This window comes from Pseudorasbora parva, chromosome 19 (assembly GCF_024679245.1).
Source record: "Pseudorasbora parva isolate DD20220531a chromosome 19, ASM2467924v1, whole genome shotgun sequence".
NCBI lineage: Eukaryota > Metazoa > Chordata > Actinopteri > Cypriniformes > Gobionidae > Pseudorasbora > Pseudorasbora parva.
The window spans coordinates 5,918,802-5,940,501 of record NC_090190.1 but is presented as its reverse complement, the minus strand read 5'-3'; the positions used below and the strand labels follow the sequence as shown (position 1 = coordinate 5,940,501).

At 37.0% G+C, this 21,700-nt stretch overlaps 2 protein-coding genes across 3 annotated transcripts in view; one reads left to right on the top strand and one right to left on the bottom strand.

The window, feature by feature from the left end:
• Positions 1–1,501: 1,501 nt before the first annotated feature.
• pdk4 (pyruvate dehydrogenase kinase, isozyme 4) lies at positions 1,502–15,957 on the bottom strand. The gene is made up of 11 exons (XM_067424963.1): positions 15,580–15,957; positions 14,186–14,327; positions 12,117–12,188; positions 10,435–10,619; positions 9,499–9,588; positions 9,302–9,379; positions 7,632–7,708; positions 5,937–6,035; positions 4,277–4,387; positions 3,933–4,046; positions 1,502–3,219 (listed from the first exon to the last, which is right to left on the bottom strand). The coding sequence occupies exons 1-11, from the start codon at positions 15,695–15,697 to the stop codon at positions 3,076–3,078; spliced, it is 1,230 nt and encodes a 409-aa protein (XP_067281064.1). The 5' UTR covers positions 15,698–15,957; the 3' UTR covers positions 1,502–3,075.
• Positions 15,958–18,091: 2,134 nt separating this feature from the next.
• The window catches only part of dync1i1a (dynein cytoplasmic 1 intermediate chain 1a), a 113,284-nt gene continuing 109,675 nt past the window's right edge, over positions 18,092–21,700 (top strand). For both annotated transcript variants that reach the window (XM_067426589.1, XM_067426592.1), the window contains exons 1-4: positions 18,092–18,347; positions 19,326–19,439; positions 19,535–19,649; positions 20,268–20,355. In XM_067426589.1, the coding sequence (XP_067282690.1) occupies positions 19,332–19,439; positions 19,535–19,649; positions 20,268–20,355 (311 nt within the window). In that variant the 5' untranslated portion in view covers positions 18,092–18,347; positions 19,326–19,331. The remainder of the gene's footprint in view (positions 18,348–19,325; positions 19,440–19,534; positions 19,650–20,267; positions 20,356–21,700) is intronic.

The following is a 21,700-nucleotide window of genomic DNA, read 5'->3' as shown; positions in this document are numbered from 1 at the left end:
AGTTAACGTAATCTGTGCGTGCAACAAGTAAAATGTGCATTTGTGGAAATGGTGCCACATTCATTCATTGACATGTTAGTTGATCGATTCATTTGGATTTTGAGACAATATAGGATCGACTCACAAAAGTCAATGAATCCATGCAAGATTGCGTGATTACTAAAATCATCCTAAATTCTGTGTAGAAACGAGTAGTGATGTCTTCAAACTCGAACGGTCCTTGCAATGATTTTTTTAAATTTATGGAGGGGTTTTCACTGAGAAACACAGAGTTTGAGCTTCCTCCAAAGATTCTCTATTGGGTTTAGGTCTGGAGACTGGCTAGGCCACGCCAGAACCTTGATATGCTTCTTACAGAGCCACTCCTTGGTTATCCTGGCTGTGCTTTGGGTCATTGTCATATTGGAAGACCCAGCTTCGACCCATCTTTAGTGCTCTAACTGAGGGAAGGAGGTTGTTACCCAAAATCTCGCAATACATGGCCCCGGTCCCCATCTCGCAATACATGGCCCCCATGTGCGAGTTGAAAACATGCGGAAATGGCTCCCTCTGCTGGCTGTAGTCTTTAGCCTCTGGCCAAAAATTCCTCCGATGACACAAATTGATGATATTTGTGTCATCGGAGGAATTCCAGAAATAAAATGCATAAATCTCTTGTCTCAGGGGGATATGGGGGTTTGGGGAGGAGCACAGTCATTTGAATATACTCCAGGGTTGCTAACAATACAAAGCCATATGCAAATCGCTGAAGTAACCCTTTAATACAGTGCAGTCACCCTGTCCCATGAGCAGAAAAACACCCCCAAAGCATGATGCAACCACCCCCATGCTTCACAGTAGGAATGCTGTTCTTGGGATGGTACTCATCATTCTTCTTCCTCCAAACAAGTTTAGTGGAATTATGACCAAAAAGTTATATTTTGGTCTCATCTGACCTCATGACTTTCTCCCATGACTCCTCTGGATCATCCAAATGGTCATTGGCAAACTTAAGACAGGCCTGGACATGTGCTGGTTTAAGCAGGGGAACCTTCCGTGCCATGCATGATTTCAAACCATGACGTCTTAGTGTATTACCAACAATAACCTTGGAAACGGTAGTCCCAGCTCTTTTCAGGTCATTGACCAGCTCCTCCTGTGTAGTTCTGGGCTGATTTCTTACCTTTCTTAGCATCATTGAGACCCCACGAGGTGAGATCTTGCATGGAGCCCCAGTCCGAGGGAGAATGACTTAGAATTTAGCTTCTTCCATTTTCTAATGATTGCTCCAACAGTGGACCTCTTTTCATCAAGCTGCTTGGCAATTTCTCCGTAGCCCTTTCCAGCCTTGTGGAGGTGTACAATTTTGTCTCTAGTGTCTTTGGACAGCTCTTTGGTCTTGGCCATGTTAGTAGTTGGATTCTTACTGATTGTATTTTTCTCACTATATTATGTAAACAAACGTTTATTTTGGATTATGCAAAGAAAATGTAATTCTGCTAAAAAGACAAAACAAAAAGGATTTTTTTTCTTCATTTATTGTTTTAATACAGAAAATGGCACTCTCTTACTTAATGAAATATTGAAATACAATTTCATGACAGTGCTGAGCATTCATTAACACAGTTGCTTCTTTGTGAATACAGGATTGTGTATCTAAAACACGTCAAGAAGCATGTGTGATTTCACAAGGACGGAGATATCGAGGGATATGACTACAAATTAAGCTAATGAGGTATGAATGAAAAACATCAACATTGTAGATGTCAGTTCTAGATTATAACTGGAAATGTGCAAATGATCTACTGAGGTTGTCTAAATACTCCCATCTCTGTATGAGGCAAATAAATGATAGCAAACCGCTAGCAGCTAAAACCCATCCGGAGTTTGATGAGCGTCACTTGACAAAGAGCAGCTGCTCCTCCCACTTGAGTGCCCTTAAAGTTCATACAGGTCCTTCAGCATTGCTTTCAAAAAGCCAACTTTACAAACAGTACAGTCAAATTAAAATAAACAAAATGAAATGATACAAAAAAACTAGAAAGGCAAATATGCACAATCCTGAGATAAAAACAAGAAATTCTTTCAACAATATCTTTCATGTATACGCAAATAAACATAAAAATATGGCCTCTTCAGTGTTTTCATGCTTAAAAAAAAAAATTATACTATAGTGCTACATATCATTTTTGTTCATACGGAATACCTGAAATGTTCAGCCAGAAGCTGTTGTCACAAAGATCATAACATTATTGTGGTCATAAAAAGCTTCACACATAAAGATCAAGACTGTCTAATCCATCTAGCCAGTTTACAATAAATCAATACTATTGTTTCTAACCTGGGCCCAAACCTACTTCGTTGGTTCCTTGTGACAACTCAATCTTTTATTTATTTTCATTACTTGGATGTCTTCATGACAAAACTCTTGTTATTCTTACTTTGAAAATCAATTTGTGTTAACATATATGTTTCTGAAATGATCTGGCCTCAATGGTAACATCACATTTTTACAAGTAAAACTAAATGGAGTGTTAGACCTACTGTCCAACTGTTACAGGAACATTTCAAGCTCACAATCAAGCAATACACAACTACGGTCATTCTAATGTTTGCATTGTGAATGCATTTTCAACCAAGAAAATAAATAAAGCCTTGGTTACTTTCAATTGCTTTTGTGTTCTTGCTAGATACATGCTATAAAACTCACACAAAGCTGGTAACTTGGCCCCACTGACTAAAACACCAGTTCACATCCTCTAAAACAAATCCGTGGTAATGTGTAGGAATCACCATGTTCAAACAACCAATCCGCTGAAGTCTCTGACACGGAAGAGTTAACACGTTTTTCCGTGCCCTATGTAAAAGTTAGCACCGCAAATGAAGTGTGTGGTGTATTATAAGCAATGTGAGATGTGGAAGACAAAAAATGCCCTTGTTATTCAGACTGTAACATTCATGAGGACCATTATCAACCCTTTGATAATACCATGCTTCTGAAATACCTGATGAGTCACATACATAGTTACCCAAAATAACTCAAGGCCTCTACTATAGTTCAGTCCTTATGTTTATCATTTGAGCTTCTTCTCCCTCTCAAACACTGTACTCGTACTTTCCCAGTTTCTTGGGTTCACTGCTCGGGATGCACCAGTCATCCGCCTCCATGCTTGTTTGATAATGCCGTAATGCTGACTTGTTGAACACAGGGAGCCTCTCTATTGATTCAGTGGATAAGGCCTGTTTAAATAGAGGGTCAAAGAGACAGTGAATTGAAGATTTATAGGGCTAGATTTACTAAACAGGGCAAATTAGCATGCGAGTGCAATCCATAGAAGCACTGATAGGAGTGAAACGTTTTGCACATGATCTACTGACGGCACAAATTAAAGAACACAGACGCAGCCGGATCATTTCCATAATGGCCAACACAATCTACCAAGAGCAGCACAAATTAGCATCTGGTTTAAGACGTGCTTTTTTGGGTGGTAAATAATGGCGCAAATACCAATAAATTGAAAAGCACAAACCATAATCAGTCTCCTTGCGTGATTCATTTTAACACTCTCCTCCCATAAATTTTGCATCTGAAAGGGAAACTCCTACAAATGCATATGCAATAACATCAGCCGCAAAAATAACTCTGTCAACGCCTTTTCAGTTCTATTTTTTGCTGAGCATCTTCAGTAAATCCTAACGGTAGTTTTTTAACACCAAAAGATGTAGAATAAGGCTTTAATATAATCTTTATAAGTACTAATAAACAGCCAATATCCTAGTAATATTCATGCTAATAAGCAACTAGTTAATTGTGATAACTGAACCGTAAAAAAAAGTGTGTTCTTAGCTTAGCAATATGCTGACTCCATTGAAATTAAATTGCAATCATTGAAATCGCTGCCTATGTGGGTAGTATGCATCGAGGCAGCTCACTATGTAGTGCTAGAGTGTACCTTTAGGTATATGACTGCCGATGTGCCGTACCCCTCCATAGAGTAGAGCTGCAGATCTCCCTGGAAGTACTTGGCATAAAGGCGGGAAATAGGAAGACCGTAGCCAAAACCAGCCTGAAAAGAAACGAGCCATAGGCAGTGAGTGTGTGAGAGAAACATTACAACTACATTACAATACTACTCTGGTGTAAACAACAGACTGAGCTGATAGTAATTCTGCTAATTTATAACTCTGTAAGCTCACAGAAAACATGACCGTGGATCAAAGTTTTACAATGAGGTAACATTGCACGACAAATAATATCCGCATACAGTATGTTGAAATAAACAACTGCGGTTCTTACCAGGGGAGCATTACGATTGTCTTCAGTCACAGGACTCGGTGCAGTTGAGTACATGTAACTGAAAAGCCTTTCGATTTTCCTCAAAGGAACTCCACCTCCTCTGTCAGACATCTAATGTAACACAAGAGTCATTACAAAACATGTTTGGACCCTCACTGCTCTTGCCAGCATGTTGTGAGTTTAAACAGATCAAATATTCAACTTTTGATGAACCGTTACATCTGTGATTCCTGATTACACCACCAGCAACTTAATCACAAATTATATATATTGCTGGTAAAACTAAGATATCATTCTAATTTGACAAGGAATTAAGACAGAAAATAATTAAAAGTAGCATTCTGCTGCGTGTTGCTATATAAACTACAGCAGTGTCAGTGTCATATAATCAGTTTTCTTGACCATGAATCAACATTATGCAGGGGAAACTGTATTATACTAAACTGCATCTTATTAACAACATAAACTATCAATGTATGACTCAAACTCACTAAGGCTGCTGGCAGTTTCTTTTGCATGCATCATTTTATTATATCCATGACGTATGTGGTTACAATCAAATCATACAGGACAGTAAAATGACTCCAAAACTCCTGTCTGTAAATGTGTGAACAAATGAACTCTTGGAAATCTCCGGACCTCTGTCCTGTGTTGTGTCGAAGTCTGTTCCCTCTGTTTGCTATAGACTGTCTAACCCGATCAGTAACCTAAGGGGAAAGACACGGGCAACGGACTTCAACATAAGACCTGGGGCCGGTTGCATAAACTGCTTAGACTAGTCTTATCATCTTCAAGACTGGGCCTAACTTTTTAAAATCAGTTAATCAGTTACACCTCTTGACTCATTTCTAGTTGTTACACACTTGTGTACCTGGATCAAAATAAAAAACCCTTTAGTCCTCGCCTGCTTTCATATTGGCATTTTTACCGCCGAATCTAAAGATACTGAACCTAAAGGCATAGGGATATTTTCAGAGCCAGATTGGTCGGCTTTTATGAGGTATATTTTGCAACGGAACTTACTGAACATCCAAACCAATGTTGCGTGCTGGGCTAAATGCGCTCGGTGTGTGTGCGTAGCTACATATGATGGTATTTTGACCAGCTGAGAACTTTTGGAATCCCTCCGTCTCACACACACACACACACAAACGAAGATCTGCAGCGTGGAGACGCGGTTCTGTTGCCTGTACTGAACTGTGATGGGCGTCTATAATGATTAAAAAGGGTGTCCTTTTTAGGGTCGCATCTTGTGACATCATGTCCTGTTTTTGGTTCTTTTACATGTCTTTGGTCCGTGTTGCATTCGTATTTCGCACCAGAGTTCATTTGAAAGTGGACTGAGACCCATCTTTTCAATGGTTTGGATGGCAGCGTTCACACTTATTCAAATGAACCGCACTAACAGAGCAATCGTTCACTCCTTTTCCTCCAAGTCTTCACTCCTTTTGTTGTTCGCAAAATTCGCTGCTCATTTGCATAAAGTTAAACTTTTCTGAACTTTGACGCGTGACTCACATCGCTTAACACGCCTACATTCTGTCATCAGTGGTTACTGTCGCTCGTGATTTCGGAAGTTGCCAGCTCTACATTGAAAACGAATGGCTTCCTGTCGCTGGCAGTGTGAATAGGGCTTGAGTGTTTGTCAAAGAAAGCTCACCTTGATAGTCAGATCTTCTTTACCTAGAGAAACTCTCACTTTGATTTGTGGGAGATGTAGGCTGGTCTCATGGGTTTCCACAGTTGCTCTCATTGCATTCTGTTATGGAGAAACAACTTTGTTATCTTCAAATGCATGATGGCCATGTCATTCCAAACCCTTTGGACTTTCTTTCTTCCATGGAACACAAAATGAGATGTTTCGTTGAATGTCTCTTTTCCATATAGTGATGGGTTCAGTATTGGGTATAAGGGATTATTAAGTAATTAAAGGGGTGGTTGATTATGATTGCACTTTTTTCACTTTAGTTAGTGTGTAATGTTGCTGTTTAAGCATAAACATCTGCAAAGTTACGACACTCAAAGTTCAAAGCATAGGGAGATATTTTCTTTTACAGAAATGCCTTTTTTAAGGACTACAACAAGCTTATTCACTTGTTAGTGGCATCATTATTCATTAACATCATTATTCACTAACCCTAAAATGTACATAAAACCGGCCCCAGGAACACGCAACAAAGGCCATGTTGAGAAGAGGAAGAGTTGTTGTAGGGCACATGTAGGAGTCTGCTTAAGCTGTCACATCCGTCTTTTCACATTTATTGCAATATAGTATGTAACAGAAATGCAATAGCATGTCATAAAAGCAAAATGACAACATAAATTATAACCGTAATTATGCAGCAGCATATATTCTCTGGCTCTGTAGGCATTTTACAACAGTTCCCACATGAGCGCTTTATTGATTATCATAACAGAATATGCTAATAAATGACTTAAAGGTAGTTAAAGCCATATCAACTACATAAATTCACCAACTGACCCCTCAGAAACATCCTGTTGCATTCTACATGTTGTCATTTCTTCATGAGTCTCTCCAGCACTGTCCGACTCCGGTTTGAACATAAAAGACTGAACCGTTTCAGACCTTTTCAGTGTGTGTCTGTGTGAGGTAATCTGAGCTGCTAACCTACAAAAACCCCTTTTTCCATTAAAAAGGTCATTTTTATTTTCTGTAATTGAATTAGTTCTGATGTATATAAACAAAGGAACAATCCTATATAAAATAGTGGATTTAACATCAAAATGTAACGTCTAATGTTAAAATGTAAGTTTCTAATGTAACCTTCTCCCTTTAAATACTTTGATCAGTTCAAAAATAAGTTATGCAATTTTATATTATTTATTTAAAATAATTAAAAGAGCACTTTTCATGCCTGTCCGGGGCGAGTATGATATGGGATTTAAAACGTAATTAGTAATAAGTAAAGCACTCATTTTTAGAGAGAGCAAGTAATTGGTACAGCAATCTAACGACACTGTTGAGTGTTGACGATGAAATTAGTAGCTGAGTAACTTACCCAACACTATTGAAGTTAAATAGCATTATGTTCTGTCAAACCCCAAAAAGCATGGTCCATACAACTTGTGTGCCATATTTCAAGTCTTTTGAACCCATATGATAGATTTGGATGGAGAACGGACTAAAATTCATTAATTCAAGTCATTATTCATTTAAAATCTACGTCTTAAATCTCATTTGTGTTTGTAAAACCTCTCATTTTGTGTTCTGCAGAAGAAAGAAAGTCATACAGGTTTGGAATGACATGAGGCTGAGTAAATTTTCTACTCTTGTGTTTATATAATAAGACTATCATTGTGTGTGGGCTAAAGCTCTATAAAGTGATCGAAGTACCTTGAAGAGCTCAAAGAGCATGTGGTACAGATGAGAAGGCACATAAACCATATGTATAGGGTCATTGGGTCCTTTAACTGCAGTAACAACAGATATATTGATTCAGTGACAGTTGTGTAAACCATAAAGTGAGGCTATAACATGCTATCCCACATGAGCTTATTATTTTAAGAATGCATTGAATAAATCAACACTGGCATGCTGCCCAAAACAGTCAGCTATGAAGCACATGATAGAGGTTATGCTGGATAATTTGTTACTATGTGTTGGTAAAACGGTGGTCACTCAACCTTGTAGGCTGCCTTTGCTTGACACAATAATACTCTGCTATTTACATGACTAAAAGATCAACCGTGAGTCAGATCATGCCAACATTTTGCCAATGTATAACTAGGTATAATAATTTTCTCCGTATACACACTGTGATAAGATTATAAAGCACTATTTCTGTCTACGCGTCTAGGTGATTCATGAACTCACTTAATGTGTTTGCATAACAGCTTAGATTTTAGTCTTCAATGTCACATGATCCTGCAGAAATCATTCGAATAGGCTGATTTGCTGCTCAAAAAGCATTTCTGATTATTCCGTCAATGTTGAAAACTTAATATTTTTGGCCTAATATTTTTGTGAAAACTGATTTTGATTTTCAGTTTTATTGAAAAAAAATAGAATGTTCTAAAGAACAGCATTTATTTGAAATACAATCATTTGTAACATTCTAAATGTCTTTACTGTCACTTGATTAATGCCTGGCTCACACTACAGGAGTTTTAGGCTGATTTATGCCTGATTTTCCCCTCCCGAGACTCTGAGAATTTTTTTTTCCAGGACTCGATCGGTTCTGATGTTTGGTTCACAGATCAAATCTTGCACCTCCCGATCTGCTCTCACGCAAATCGGGCTCGCCCCGATCATATCAAACATGTTTGATATTTATCGGGATGAGCAAGATTGTAATAACGTCAGTACAGTCACAATAGCCAATAGGAAACAAGTCTACGACGAGACGGACATTTCAAAATGGCAACCGCGAGTTGAGTTGCCGTAGTTTGCCGTAAAGTTAGCTCTGAGTTGAGAGAGAGAGAGAGAGAGAGAGAGAGAGAGAGAGAGAGAGAGAGAGAGAGAGAGAGAGAGAGAGAGAGAGAGAGTATCAGCATTTCTTGTTTTTCATTTGACAGCACAAATCTACACTGGTGACGATCGCTTTTGAACTAGGCAGAGGTAAACATTCCGGCACACTAGTGTGGCCTAGCGTTAGTGCTGGGTTCGCCTAAAATACTCCGAAATAAGAAAATAATAAATGACAGTCGTCTGAACGTTCCTTAATGTATTGCGTCCTTGCTAAAGAAAACCTTACTAACCCCAAACTTTTAAACAAAAGTGTATTTGTGGGGGCAAAGCTGAATTCAAGGTCATGCTTGATTGATAAGATATATAAACAAAAACATAATCACATATTAAATTGTCCAGGTGTGTTTTATAGCATGCAGGACAAGAATGTGGCATGTTTACAGCATACCCATAATCCCCACCCAAAACATTTTGCTGGTACCATCACACACTATCAAGCAACTCAAATCTGTAGAGACCTCAAAAGTATTTTGTCACCTCATCATGCACAGAGCACACAAAGACTGAACATTTTGAGAGAGAAAGTTCTCACTCACAGTGTACTTGTTTGATTTCCACTTCAGGAGAAGTCAAGTAGTACTGATCACACAGCATCTTGGCACTTTCATACGCATCTAAGGAGAAAAAAGAGCGAGACACAGATTTAGTCAGCCAATGTAGGATCTACAATGTCAGTTTCACTTGCAGTTTATTAGTAACAAATGATACCCAGGCTAGAAACATGGTTAATTACCTTTTACAACCTCCACAACATCACAGTTTGGGTCGATACTGCCAATGTGTTTGGGGTGGGCTGGATTGGTGCTGCCATCAAAGATTAACGCTAAAATGAGCACACAGGACAGTTCATTTAAAAGTTTGGAGTAAGTAAAAAAATTGTTTAAAAGAAATTAATATTTTTATTCAGCACAGATGCATTAAATTGATCAAAAGTAACAGTAAAGACTTATGAAAAGTATTTAAAAATATATTTCTATTTTAAATAAATGCTATTCATTTGAACTTTCTGCATATCAAATCATTCTGATGATAAATTTAAATCAGCATAACTGTTTTGTAATAATAATAATAATAATAATAATAAATGTTTCTTGATGATGGTGATAAATTCAGCTGTGTCCTCACATGAATAAATTAAGTTTTAAAATGTAGTAACAAACTATTTAATTGTAATAATATTTCATAATATTACATTTGTAACAATTTTTAAGTAAATAAACGCAGCCATGTTGAGCATAAGCTAAAAACATGAAACAAATCTTACTGAGCCCAAACTTTTGAATGGTAGATCTGTCAATTTTATATTTATCTGTGCATGCTTATTTCCCCTATTTAGTTTGCCATCATCTAAAAAAGTTTACTTCATAAAAAAAACGAATCATTTAATAACAGTGTTATATTAATCTTTAGCGAATCTCAAAATGAATATCCATTTTTCATACTGGACATTATAATATTGTAATACCTAAATTCACGTGAAGCATTTAAAATGATTTTAATGTTTTAGTCTTAACGTATTTAGACCAAATAAGAATTTTAAATATATTATCTATTTATCAGTTATGCAGTTAGATACCATGTAGATTACATTATCAGCACATTGCTAGTCTATTGTTTGAGCTAAGACAGAAATCTGACCAGCGCTTTAGGAAACATCCTGAACACTTACTGTGCTGATTCATCAGCATGCGTGTGGAGATCCGGCTCATGTAGAAGCGGTCCAAAAAATACTGGACATTCTGGTTGGTCACAGGATCTACGCCAAAGGCCTCTTTGTACTCCAACACTCCCTGTGCCATGGTGGGCACAACATTATTATGCCTGTTCCTGACATTGATCAGCGTTTCTGTGAATCTAAGAGACATGTCAGTCAAACACACTATTAGAGGTCACTTAAAGCAGGCTGCCGCCAAGTTAAACATGAGATAAACTTATGCAAGATTCAAGAAGAACATAATATGTCCTTTTACAAATCTTTTTTTTTTAGGTTTTCATGCATAAATATATATTTTAAAACAATAATTTTTACACATTTGATATTGCTGCAGCTCGTTTCCCCCAGTCTGTCAGTTAAGTCTACAACATACTCCGCAAAAGCAGAGAAAAAAGTTCTCGCTCCCAGGACTGGCGAGAACAAAATGACGTAATTTTGTTCTCGCAGCCCTGGTTTGGAAGTTCTTGCAGCTCGTTCTCGACACATCACCAGAGTAGAATTTTTTTCCTGCGGGTGTCCGATAACTATTGTGTGATTGGTCATTCATTTAAAGTAGGCATGGTTAATGCGGAGAAATGCAGATGTTTGGTACCTGCTTTTCTTGAAGTATGGAATGTACTGGTAAGAACAAACTTTATTCTTGTTTTTGCCACCTTGAGAAAACGAACAAATTTCTTTGTTCTTGCAGAGTATGTCCCAAGCTTAAAGGGTTGCTTCAGCGATTAGCATATGGCGTTGTATCAGTAGAAACCCTGGAGTATATTCAAATGATTGTGCTTTCCCCCCTAATATCCCCCTGAGACGAGATTTATGCATTTTAGGCTAAAGACTACAGCAAGCAGAGGGAGCCATTTCAACATGTTTTGAACCCGCGCATGGGGGATGGAGATCACACTCAGAGCTCAGCTCGCAGCTACAGGCACTCATTTAAACGGAGCTATGGTGAGCAAGTCTTTTAACTTCTACAAATTAATTTCTATGAGAGTTAAGCTTCCAAAGGCATGAACTGAAACGCGTCAGACTGAACTCGCGTTGTGAATGTATGCCGCGAATGAAGTCGCGATTACCTCAGCGCTCATCACGAGAGCTCATCAGCTCATTTATCTGACTCCTGCAGTCAGTGCTCAGTGCTGTGATACTCGCGCGGTGACTCACTCATTATATTGAACAGACACGGTCAGTTTTTAATTGTAGTGTCTTCTCCAACTCACAGGAATCAAGTTGGTGGCTTTGGGAGTGGCCTCACAGTGCAGCGAAGCATTCTGGGAATTGTAGTCTTTCATCCCCATGAGACAAAAATACATTTTCTGTCTTTTCTCAGTCTAGAAGGCACCAAATTCCAAAATAATTTCACATTTCTACTACATTGACGACCCACTTTAAATACAGATTCATCTTCCCAGCGCTGAAGTACCCCTTTAAATGTGGAATATTGACGTGTTCATTTCCAGAAGAAAACAAATGACTAATGGAAGCGTTTCAGGGAGTTTAGAAACTGATAAAGAGAATCTCCCAGTGGAGGGACTGTGTGCTTTGTAACTTTGCAGACCTTTGTGGCGCTCAAACAGCAACATCACACACTAAAGAAAGTTGAAAATGTAAAAACTGATAAAGTTCCTCTTTAATATTGAACTTACTTAGTCAGGATTTTTTTATCCTCAGGGTCTTTCTCCAAAAAGTCAACAAGCTCCATCAGACTCTGCGCATACCTGTTTTTGAGAGTAAACAAACAATCAGGGTTTATTTTTAGACTGCCCTTTATGAACACAATCCATTGGGTTATAATACGAGGCACAAAGTAAAAACTAAAAAATGTCCAAATGAATTGATATTGAATCAAATTGTGATCCGACTCCAGCTGAATTGTGAGATATGTACCAATACTCAGCCCTATTTTAAACACAACCACAATGCACTGCACACATTATGTAATTCAGTGTATTATTCTTTCCTTTATAAAAAACAAAGCCAATATAATCATTTGTCTGAATGGCTGAAGGAAGCTGTAGCACTGATGGGTATTTACTCAAACCACTGATCCATCTTATCGCTGCTTTCCAAAGCTGAATGGTGATTAAATAGTTTTGCATGGATAATTTAAAGGTTAGAGTAAAGGGGAGACGTGCTGCACTGGGAACAACTGTCATGTGACACAATGGACATACTGTACCAGCTCAATCCACCTGAATGACAGTGTTCTGTGTCAGTGTGCCGCATTGTCAAAGAGGACTTGTTTACATTTGAGACTTTAGGAAGGTTACAGTGCACACTTGTTTGTGTACAGTGTCTCATGATATTCCACACTGCATAACATTACGATGAACACATTTCAAAGTTACATTTAGCTCAGGTTGATATCAGCATGAGTCACAGATTCTAGTCTTAATGACAAGGACTCAGTCTGAAGCACATAGGAAAACTATAAAACTCAGTAAGAATACATTAAAAAATAACATAAAATAATAATAATACAATTACTTATGTAACAAATAATAATAATATGCAAACATATATAACTTTTTTTTAAACAATTCAGGCATAGAGAAAACTCAATTACTGAACATAATGCAAAGTAAATTCCATAATTTTAGCTTGTCTGTATTTTGCCTATTTTCATAGTATTTTTTTTTCTTTTTTCACTTTTCTATACAAGCACCATTCATTATAAGGATTTGCCTGTCCCCGGTGTCATTAAAAATAGTTTAAAAAAAATGTAGCCTCTGAAAAAATCTAGCAAAGTCATCGGAAAAAAATCCAGTTTACATAACACCCACAATTACATAATTTTCAATGTATTCCAGTTGACTTGTTGAACACAAAGCCTCTGCCAAACCTTTTAAGACAAAGGGCAATAACTACAAAAGCCCATTTTGAGTTTATTAATTATTCTGTCCTTCAAAATCCTGTCCGTTCAGAACAACCTATTCAAAAACTGAAAAACTTTTCATGCAGATCAAGTTATTTGCATAAAAGTCCTTACTGTTTTCAGTACGGTTAACAAATGAAATACATAATCCATGATTTTTGCTTATGGCCATTTGCGTTCACTAGAGAACAGCTGAGTGACAGGAACGTGTAGGGGCAAGGGAGCAGGACGTGTCAGACGACACACATCCCCATGAGAACAACAACTCTTACATGTCAAGAACGTGCACTACCTGCTGCGCTGCACGTCTATTTTTGTCATCTTCAAAATGACACACCTACAAAAACTTGTTTCTAATGTCCAAATTGATTTATGTAAATCTTAACAAGCTAACTAAGAATATTGTTACTTGTCTGTCTGTGTGAAATGACTAAAAGACCAGCTGTCCATGCAGCGTCCGTGTTGTCATGATGTAAGCAGCACTAACTTTGACCTCAGTCTCAGATTTCTGAAGCACACATCATTTCAAATCATGAACAATGAACACAAAAAAACAAGTCCTTTTAACCAAATGATTAAACAAAAGTAACCTAGTACTTTTTAAACTAAATCTCCTGTTATGATATTCCACATAAAAGCTATATGACCTCAAAGAAATTTCATTGAGTTTTAGTAAGATCGTCCCTGGTCCCTCAAACTACAATTTAATGTCACTGTCACTTCTCTTTTAAAGTCATGTGCAGTGCATCACAGGTCATATACTGTATGTCATATGAGTTGTATACAGTAACAGAAAGTCTACCATAGGCTGGAATTCATCACACTGGTTATGGATCTTACCAGCTTTGAAGAAGCTTCAGTGAAGGAGTGCCGAGCAGTTTGTCCGGGAGGAAGTCTATCTCCTTCATGATGTTGGCTAAACGGACAGGAAGCTCTTGCCTCAAAAACATAAAGGAGGTCTTCTCACAGGCATTGGCAGATCCTGCGAGCAAGACAGGACTATGTTAGGAAGAATTTCACTCTTAAATGATTACATCTATATACTTCAATATTTCAATATTTTGGTTTGATGCCAAACACAAACTTGTATTCAGTACTGGTCAAAAGTTTGGAAGCATTGCTATTTTTAATGTTTTTGCATTTATGCCTGCATTTCTGTTATCTAAGCTGTATTTCCAGCATCATTACTCCAGTCTTCAGTGTCAGATGATCCTTCAGAAATCATTATAATATGATAATTTTTTATAAATGTTGCTTCCTAATATTTAATAAATATAAATAATAAATATTTTATAACAATATACACTAGCATCCAAAAGTATAATACTATATAGTGTAGTATAATACAAAAGTTTTAATACTTTTATTCAGCAAGGATGAGTTAAATCGATAAAAAAGTAATGGTAGAAAAGATTTTTCTTTTGAATAAATACTGGTTTTTTTTTTAACGTTTTATTACTGAGCGAATCCTGGAAAAATTTATCACAGATTCCAGAAAAAATATTAAGCAGCACAACTGTTTCCAAACTTGATAATTACGGATAATTAACTCCGCAAGAGAGATTTCTGAATGCTCATGAGACTCTGAAAACTGGAGTAATGATAAATCACATTTTAAAGTACAATAAAATAGAAAAACATTATTTTTAATTGTAAATATATTTCACAATATTAATGTTATTTTCCCCTTTATTTATGATCAAATAAAACATGTTAGATGTTAAGAATATATATATTTCTTAACAACAAACAACTTTGTTTATGTGCTGAACAATAGAGAAAATATGGCTCAAAACCGAGTGAGCTGCCTATTTAGACCATAGACTGTAAAACAGATTTAGACAGCAGTATTCAGATGAAGTATGCATTTATGATGCACACAAATGGCTGTTCTTACAAAAAGCACACACACACACACACACACACACACACACACACACACACACACACACACACACATATCAAGTAAACCTCCATATAATGCTATACCATATGGTCTTTTTTGTTAGAAGCTAGCCTACAATGAAAATACCATGGGAGCGTTATATTGTACTTTAAAGACCATGAATAATTTCCATTTATTTATATATTTAAATATTAGCCTACGGTATGAATTCTAATAGGCAACTATAAAAATGCCATTGTACTTTTTGTCCGTGTGCTCACTAGATTTTCGGACACAACCACAATGAGCTGGAGCCATTAGATCCATTTCAAACAGGTAAACAACTTACCAAAGTCAATGAACTGCTTCATTGACAGCGGGGACGGAGAGTATTTGGAAAATCTGTCCACCTGTTTAGGTATGTTCAGCTTTGAGCTGTTCTTCAGCATGATCTGGGCGAACTTCATGTTGATCTTCAAGTGAAATCCACAGAAATTGAAATGTTCCCACCGAGTTATTGTTGTCCTGGTCGCATCAGACAGTTCACAAAGTTTGACATTCTAGCACAGCCTTACTTCATCGTACAAATGAAGATCTCCGCAGAAATTCGGTGTGATCGGACTGTCAGATGCAAGAGTCCTCCTGAATGGCTCTAATTCGGTTTAATTTGTCAGTGAGTCAAAATAACTGGCCAGCACAAGGTACAAAACAGGGTACGAAACATAACAAGAGAGGGAGGGGAGACTGTTACTCCACTCTGCATAGATATAGTAGAATAGAATTTGACCCACAGATCAAACTATTTCTTCCTATTTTTATCGGAAGGGTGGAAAGTTTTCATTGGATTATACAGATTGTATAAAGAACCAGGGCCGTCTATTTTTATCATATACTGTAGCTAGCGCAGGATGCAGACATGGGCACCTCCATCTACAAACTGCACATCTATATCGCCCTGCGTTTTGACGCATGCGCACAGCGAATATAGAGTAAAGGTCTTTAGGAGTAGGGCTGGCTGAGACGGTTGTGGTCTTGTACAGTGTGTTCCGCATCCTCTAAATGACTGAGAACAAATCACTTTAACCTTAAATAATTTCCTTAATAACACAATTTAATACAATTGTTATTAAGATTAAAGGGATAGTTCACCCAAAAATGAACATTCTGTCATTAATTACTCAACCTCATGTCATTCAAACTTGATATTGTTCATCTTTGACATATCAACTGTGAACAAATGATATTTTGAGATTCTGCCCAACCACTGACAGCTACGCAACTACCACTGACACTTCAAAAAGTTTATAAAGAAATCGTATAAAACGAATCCATATAAATTGAGCGGTTCAAATCCAAATTTTCTGAAGAGACAAGATTACTTTTTATGATAAACAGAATGAGTGTACTTTTATTCACATAGCCTAATTAACTCATACATCAGTTATGGTAATTAGCTCAAGCATGTTCGCTTGACGTGTAAAAACGAATGAGGTTGGTTGTTCATTCTCATGTTATGCAGCACGTTTAGCTTCCACAAGAACCATGTTTACTGATCCATGTTTATATGTATAAAAATGCTACATTAATTCTGTTCATCATATAAAATGATCCAGTCTCTTCAGCAAATTTGGACTAAACTGCTCAATTTATATGGATTAGTTTTACAATCTCTTTTTGAAGCATATCAGTGTTGCGTAGCTGTCAATGGAGGGACAGAAAGCTCTCAGATTTTATCAAAAACATCTTAGAACGTCTTATGGGATTGGAAGGACATGAGGTTGAGTAATTAATGACAGAATTTTCATTTTGGGGTGAACTATACCTTTAAGTGCAAATGTAAATTGCTATACATGTTTTTTTGTTTCAGGGTTAGCTGATGTTTTCTAACAGTAGGTTAATCGGTAGGGGGGTAGTAAGGGAAAAAAGAAGAAGAAAAGAAACCCAAGAGGGATATATTTCTTCATGGCAGCCTGGCCTGGTTTCACAAACAAGGCTTAGATTAGGCCTTAGTTTAATTATTACATGTAAGTAGCTTTTTTAAACGTGCCTTAGAATGTTTTTTTATTATTATTATTTTAGATAAGTCATTGCAAGTTGTATTCAGTTAAACCAGCTCAAACATTGTTGTCTAGGCTGTGCAGGGAATAAAATAGAAGAGAACAACAACAAAAAACTGGCTTACAACAACAAAAAAACACATGCTAGGCTACTTTAAAAAAAAATTGTATTATACCTGTAACCTATTTCTATTTTGAAATGTGTGAAATCGCCTTGTGCACTGACTATTTACACTACATGTTAGGCACGTTTCTTGTCAGACCATTTTGAAGCTCAGCCAGCAAAACCATAATTTAGGCTGACAAAAGGGTAAATACCTTGCTCATTTTGACTATGGCTCCATCTAGTGGTGTATCACGATTTAAACGTACGTTCATGTTCAGATTTCATATGGTTGTTGATGAACAGAAAAACGTCCGAAAACACCACTTCGTTAAATAAAGTTAACAAAGTTTTGAATTCCCTTTCTGCTTAAAAGAAAATTAAACCACTCAATCTAGGCATGCTTATTAGCTAAGCGCCATGCTGAGACCCAACTATATTATGTATGTTTTAAAGCAACTAGCTACTTCAAAACATACCTAACCAGCATGTTTTTGTTTTGTTTTGTTTTCCAACTGGGCAGTAAACCATTTTAGGCTGGGAATTTCTTTCCTCAGCAGGGGGATTGGAGTTGGATTGTGCTTGGTTCATGGATTGGTTAACGTGGCTCACGAACCCAATGTTTACATTTGTCCGTCAATGCGATATAATATCCGCTAGGTGGCACTGTTGTCGTGTATTCATTCATTTATTAACAGCATTTGGAAGGGGAGATCGAGGTGGGATCTTTTATTATCTCGAGGTAGCAAGGCGGTGTTGAGCATCTGCCTCCTCTGAAAAATGTAGGCCATTAGCCTTAAATTTTGCCAACAGCCTCGTTGCATTTCTAAATGATCGCCCCGTATGATCTCAGGCATGTTTTAAATCAAGCGTCGTATTAAAGCTGATGACAGACTGTGCACATCATCAGTGATACAGCATATTTACAGTGGACAGCATCATCCACACTGGGAGCAGGTAGGAAGTGTCACACACACACCGGACGCATGTTTCTCATGCTCACATATCTGTGAGATTTCATACGTGCATTTTAATGCATTGTAATGGCGCGCCGTGTCTTTTATGCTTTATGCTGGATGAATTCATAATCGCATATGGATTATGACGTCATGTGCATCTCATGGTACCCACTGTTAGCAATAGCTGACATCATATATGCAAAAATATCATTGTGACATCTGTAAAGTTTAACTGGATTTTCAATAATTGCTTATTCTGTAAGGCCCCGATCACACAGAACGCGTTTTTGCAGCGAGAGGCGCCTTTTTTGAATGGATTGCTTCTTTAATCGAATATGTTGAATCTATTATGACTATTATGAATTAGCATTATGATATTCAGTCTAATGTAGCATCCATATTCAACTGTCTCTGGACCATATGAATGCCGCCTGTCCACATCATAAATGTGGCGTTTGCATTTATTTATTTTGAATGTATATATATCCCCTTAATGCATTTCCCTTTTTGTTTTATGCCATTTATGGTTTTAATAAAAGTATTTTTCTCCACAATTTGATATTGTTTTGTTTTTATTACTACCCTATTCCATCACATTTATCATGTGTTAAAATGATAGTTTTATTAAAAAAAATAAAAAATAAGAAGAAATATTATTCATAGATGCTATAGTCATCTGCCACACCCTGTAAACTTTATTTTATTTATGAGGCATTAGGATCAAATGCCTCATAAATATTTAGAATTAGTAAGTTCATGAATGTATTATTTTGCAAGGATAATCTTGTTGAAAACACAAATGGGCCTTTAAATTGTAACTGTGATTTCCACTGCAGCAGTGAATGTTTAAAAATTGCTTTTACTGAACAAAGAGTCTAAAAATAGTTCTAGCTACTGTAGTCTCCGTACGGCCCTGCTTACACTGGGACAGATATGCAAAACTGGGTCTGTGGTGTGTGTAATTATTTTGTCGCAGGACAACATGGCTGATAAGAGTGACCTAAAAGCCGAACTTGAGCGCAAGAAACAGCGCCTCGCTCAAATCAGAGAGGAAAAGAAGAGAAAGGAGGAAGAGAAAAAGAAGAAAGAGGTGAGATGACATTTTAATGAGACTCATTCAGACAGTGGTAAGAATATAACTCGAATATCTGCCTACTGTGTGTGTGTATTTGCAAACGTGAGCAGTCAGAGACGCAGCAGAAAGCAGAAGCTGTTCCTGAGGACTCGGATTTGGACCGCAAGCGCAGGGAGACGGAGGCTCTCCTCCAGAGCATTGGAATCTCACCCGAACCTTCATTAGGTACAGTACACAGACCACTGGACCGCACTGAAATATCCATCTGCACTCAACAATGCCTGCCTCCAAAAACACATCAGAAAGTTGCCTTTTTACCTTTGCCAAGATCAGGCTGTTATATTCTGGGCTTGCTTCATGGCTTTGAATGGGACTTCATCCAAACCGTTTATTCTGTGGGCTTTTCCCAGTCTTTTTTGCTTCTTGGATTTTGCATTTTAGCCCTTTTTACCACACTGTACCTCCTGTATTACTAAAGCTGTCAAAATGGTTTAATGTAATTTCTACGGTTTAACCAACAGACTAGATCTTTTCATCTGCCCAGCAAGTCACAAACATCTCTGGGGCTTTAACAAAGACACCACCTAATGCAAACATGAGGACACTAAGAAGTTTAACTTGTTATTGGTCTTATCTCACCATTGTTGAGTTTGTGAGCGGTTGTAATCCCTTTCTCTGCTACTATCGCCATCTAGTGCAGAGCCTGGTACATTACAAACATGGGCTCTATCCATACTTACTTTTTAATTAAATCTAATTTTTCAGTATATATTTTCGAGCATGCTTAAAAATTAGCTGGTTAATTTTTTTGTGAAATAATATAACATTTTTGTCTCTAAATAGTGCCGACACCAATGTCTCCATCAAAGTCTATGAGCACACCCAGCGAGACGGGCAGCCAGGACTCTGTGGATGGAACAGCCGCTGGCAGGTATTTAACCAACCTAAATATTCTATATACCTAAATATTATAATATATATTATAATGTGTGTATAAAATATATAGACCTTATATATAGAAATACATCATTTATGTTTTTACAGTATTTGAAAAATAAACTAAATTTCTTCTGTAATCAGTAACAATCCATTTTAATATATATATATATATATATATATATATATATATATATATATATATATATATATATATACACATATATATATATATATATATATATATATATATATATATACATACATTTTTTAAAATATTATTTATATTTTTATATTTTATTTATATATACAGCTGTTCAAAAGTTTGGGTTTGGTACTTTTTTTTATTGTTTTTGAAAAAGTCACCAAGTGACCCAAATGCTCACCAAGGCTGCTTTTATTTAATAAATAAAATAAATTTGCTGAATAAAAGGATTAATTTCTTTAAAAAACGTACTGACCCCAAAATTTTGAACGATAGAGTAAATTAGATAAAGTGTACACACACACACACACGCACACATGCACATGCACACACACACACAGCATACGTATGTTTATTTTTATACTATATCATTTATTATATATTTTATAATAATTGTATTAGATTAAAGCACTAGAAGCATTTTGATGTTAATAGTTTGTGTTGTGTTACACAGTTATTATTTGACACAAGTGTGACTGATAGTCATGTTTCTCTCTCTTTTTATATGGGCTCAACAGATATAGGTAAGAATCAATGTCTGTGGTTCCTGTAGTGTGTTTTTTAATGTTCATTTCTGATTTTCCACTTCATCTGTCTGCCTGTCTCAAGGACGAGGTATAAAACCTAATTCCACTGGTTCTGAAATCAAGAGTTTATGAGACTGCCTGATCGATTTAATGGGCATCTAGAAATTGGCAATCAAACCAGAGAACTTCCTTGAAGACAAATATTTGTAAGATAAGACGATCGGTTTTACCATAAAGCATTAAAAATAACAACCAAGAGTGTATCAGTGTCGGCAGCAGTGAGGGTTGTTAACAGGCTCATTTTCGTTCTCTGAAATATAGACAGATAGCTGCAGTCATGTGGAAAGGGAAAGGCTGATGCGACTGCTGCTCTGGCCTGTAATTAAGCCTGCGTAATGCAGACGTGCAGCACGTTTGACACATGACGTGAGCGTTTGTCCCTGTCATCGCTCCCTGCAGGGGGCTCGGCTGACAGTCACTGGACTGAAGTGATATTTCCAAGACTTCATCTTCAGCTGTACTGGACCATTGCCTTGAGATAGCATGATGGTCACATAGGTTTTTGTGTGTTGTTTTTGTGGTCAGGACTGTGTGTTGTAACGTCCCGT

Excerpts from the sequence above, each read along its gene's own strand:
- pdk4 (XM_067424963.1), bottom strand. The coding sequence starts at position 15,697 with ATGAAGTTCGCCCAGATCATGCTGAAGAACAGCTCAAAGCTGAACATA. Across the intron at positions 9,589-10,434 it reads CATGCTGATGAATCAGCACA|CGTTAATCTTTGATGGCAGC; the intron begins GTAAGTGTTCAG and ends TGCTCATTTTAG. Across the intron at positions 7,709-9,301 it reads GGAAATCAAACAAGTACACT|TTAAAGGACCCAATGACCCT; the intron begins GTGAGTGAGAAC and ends TTGTTACTGCAG.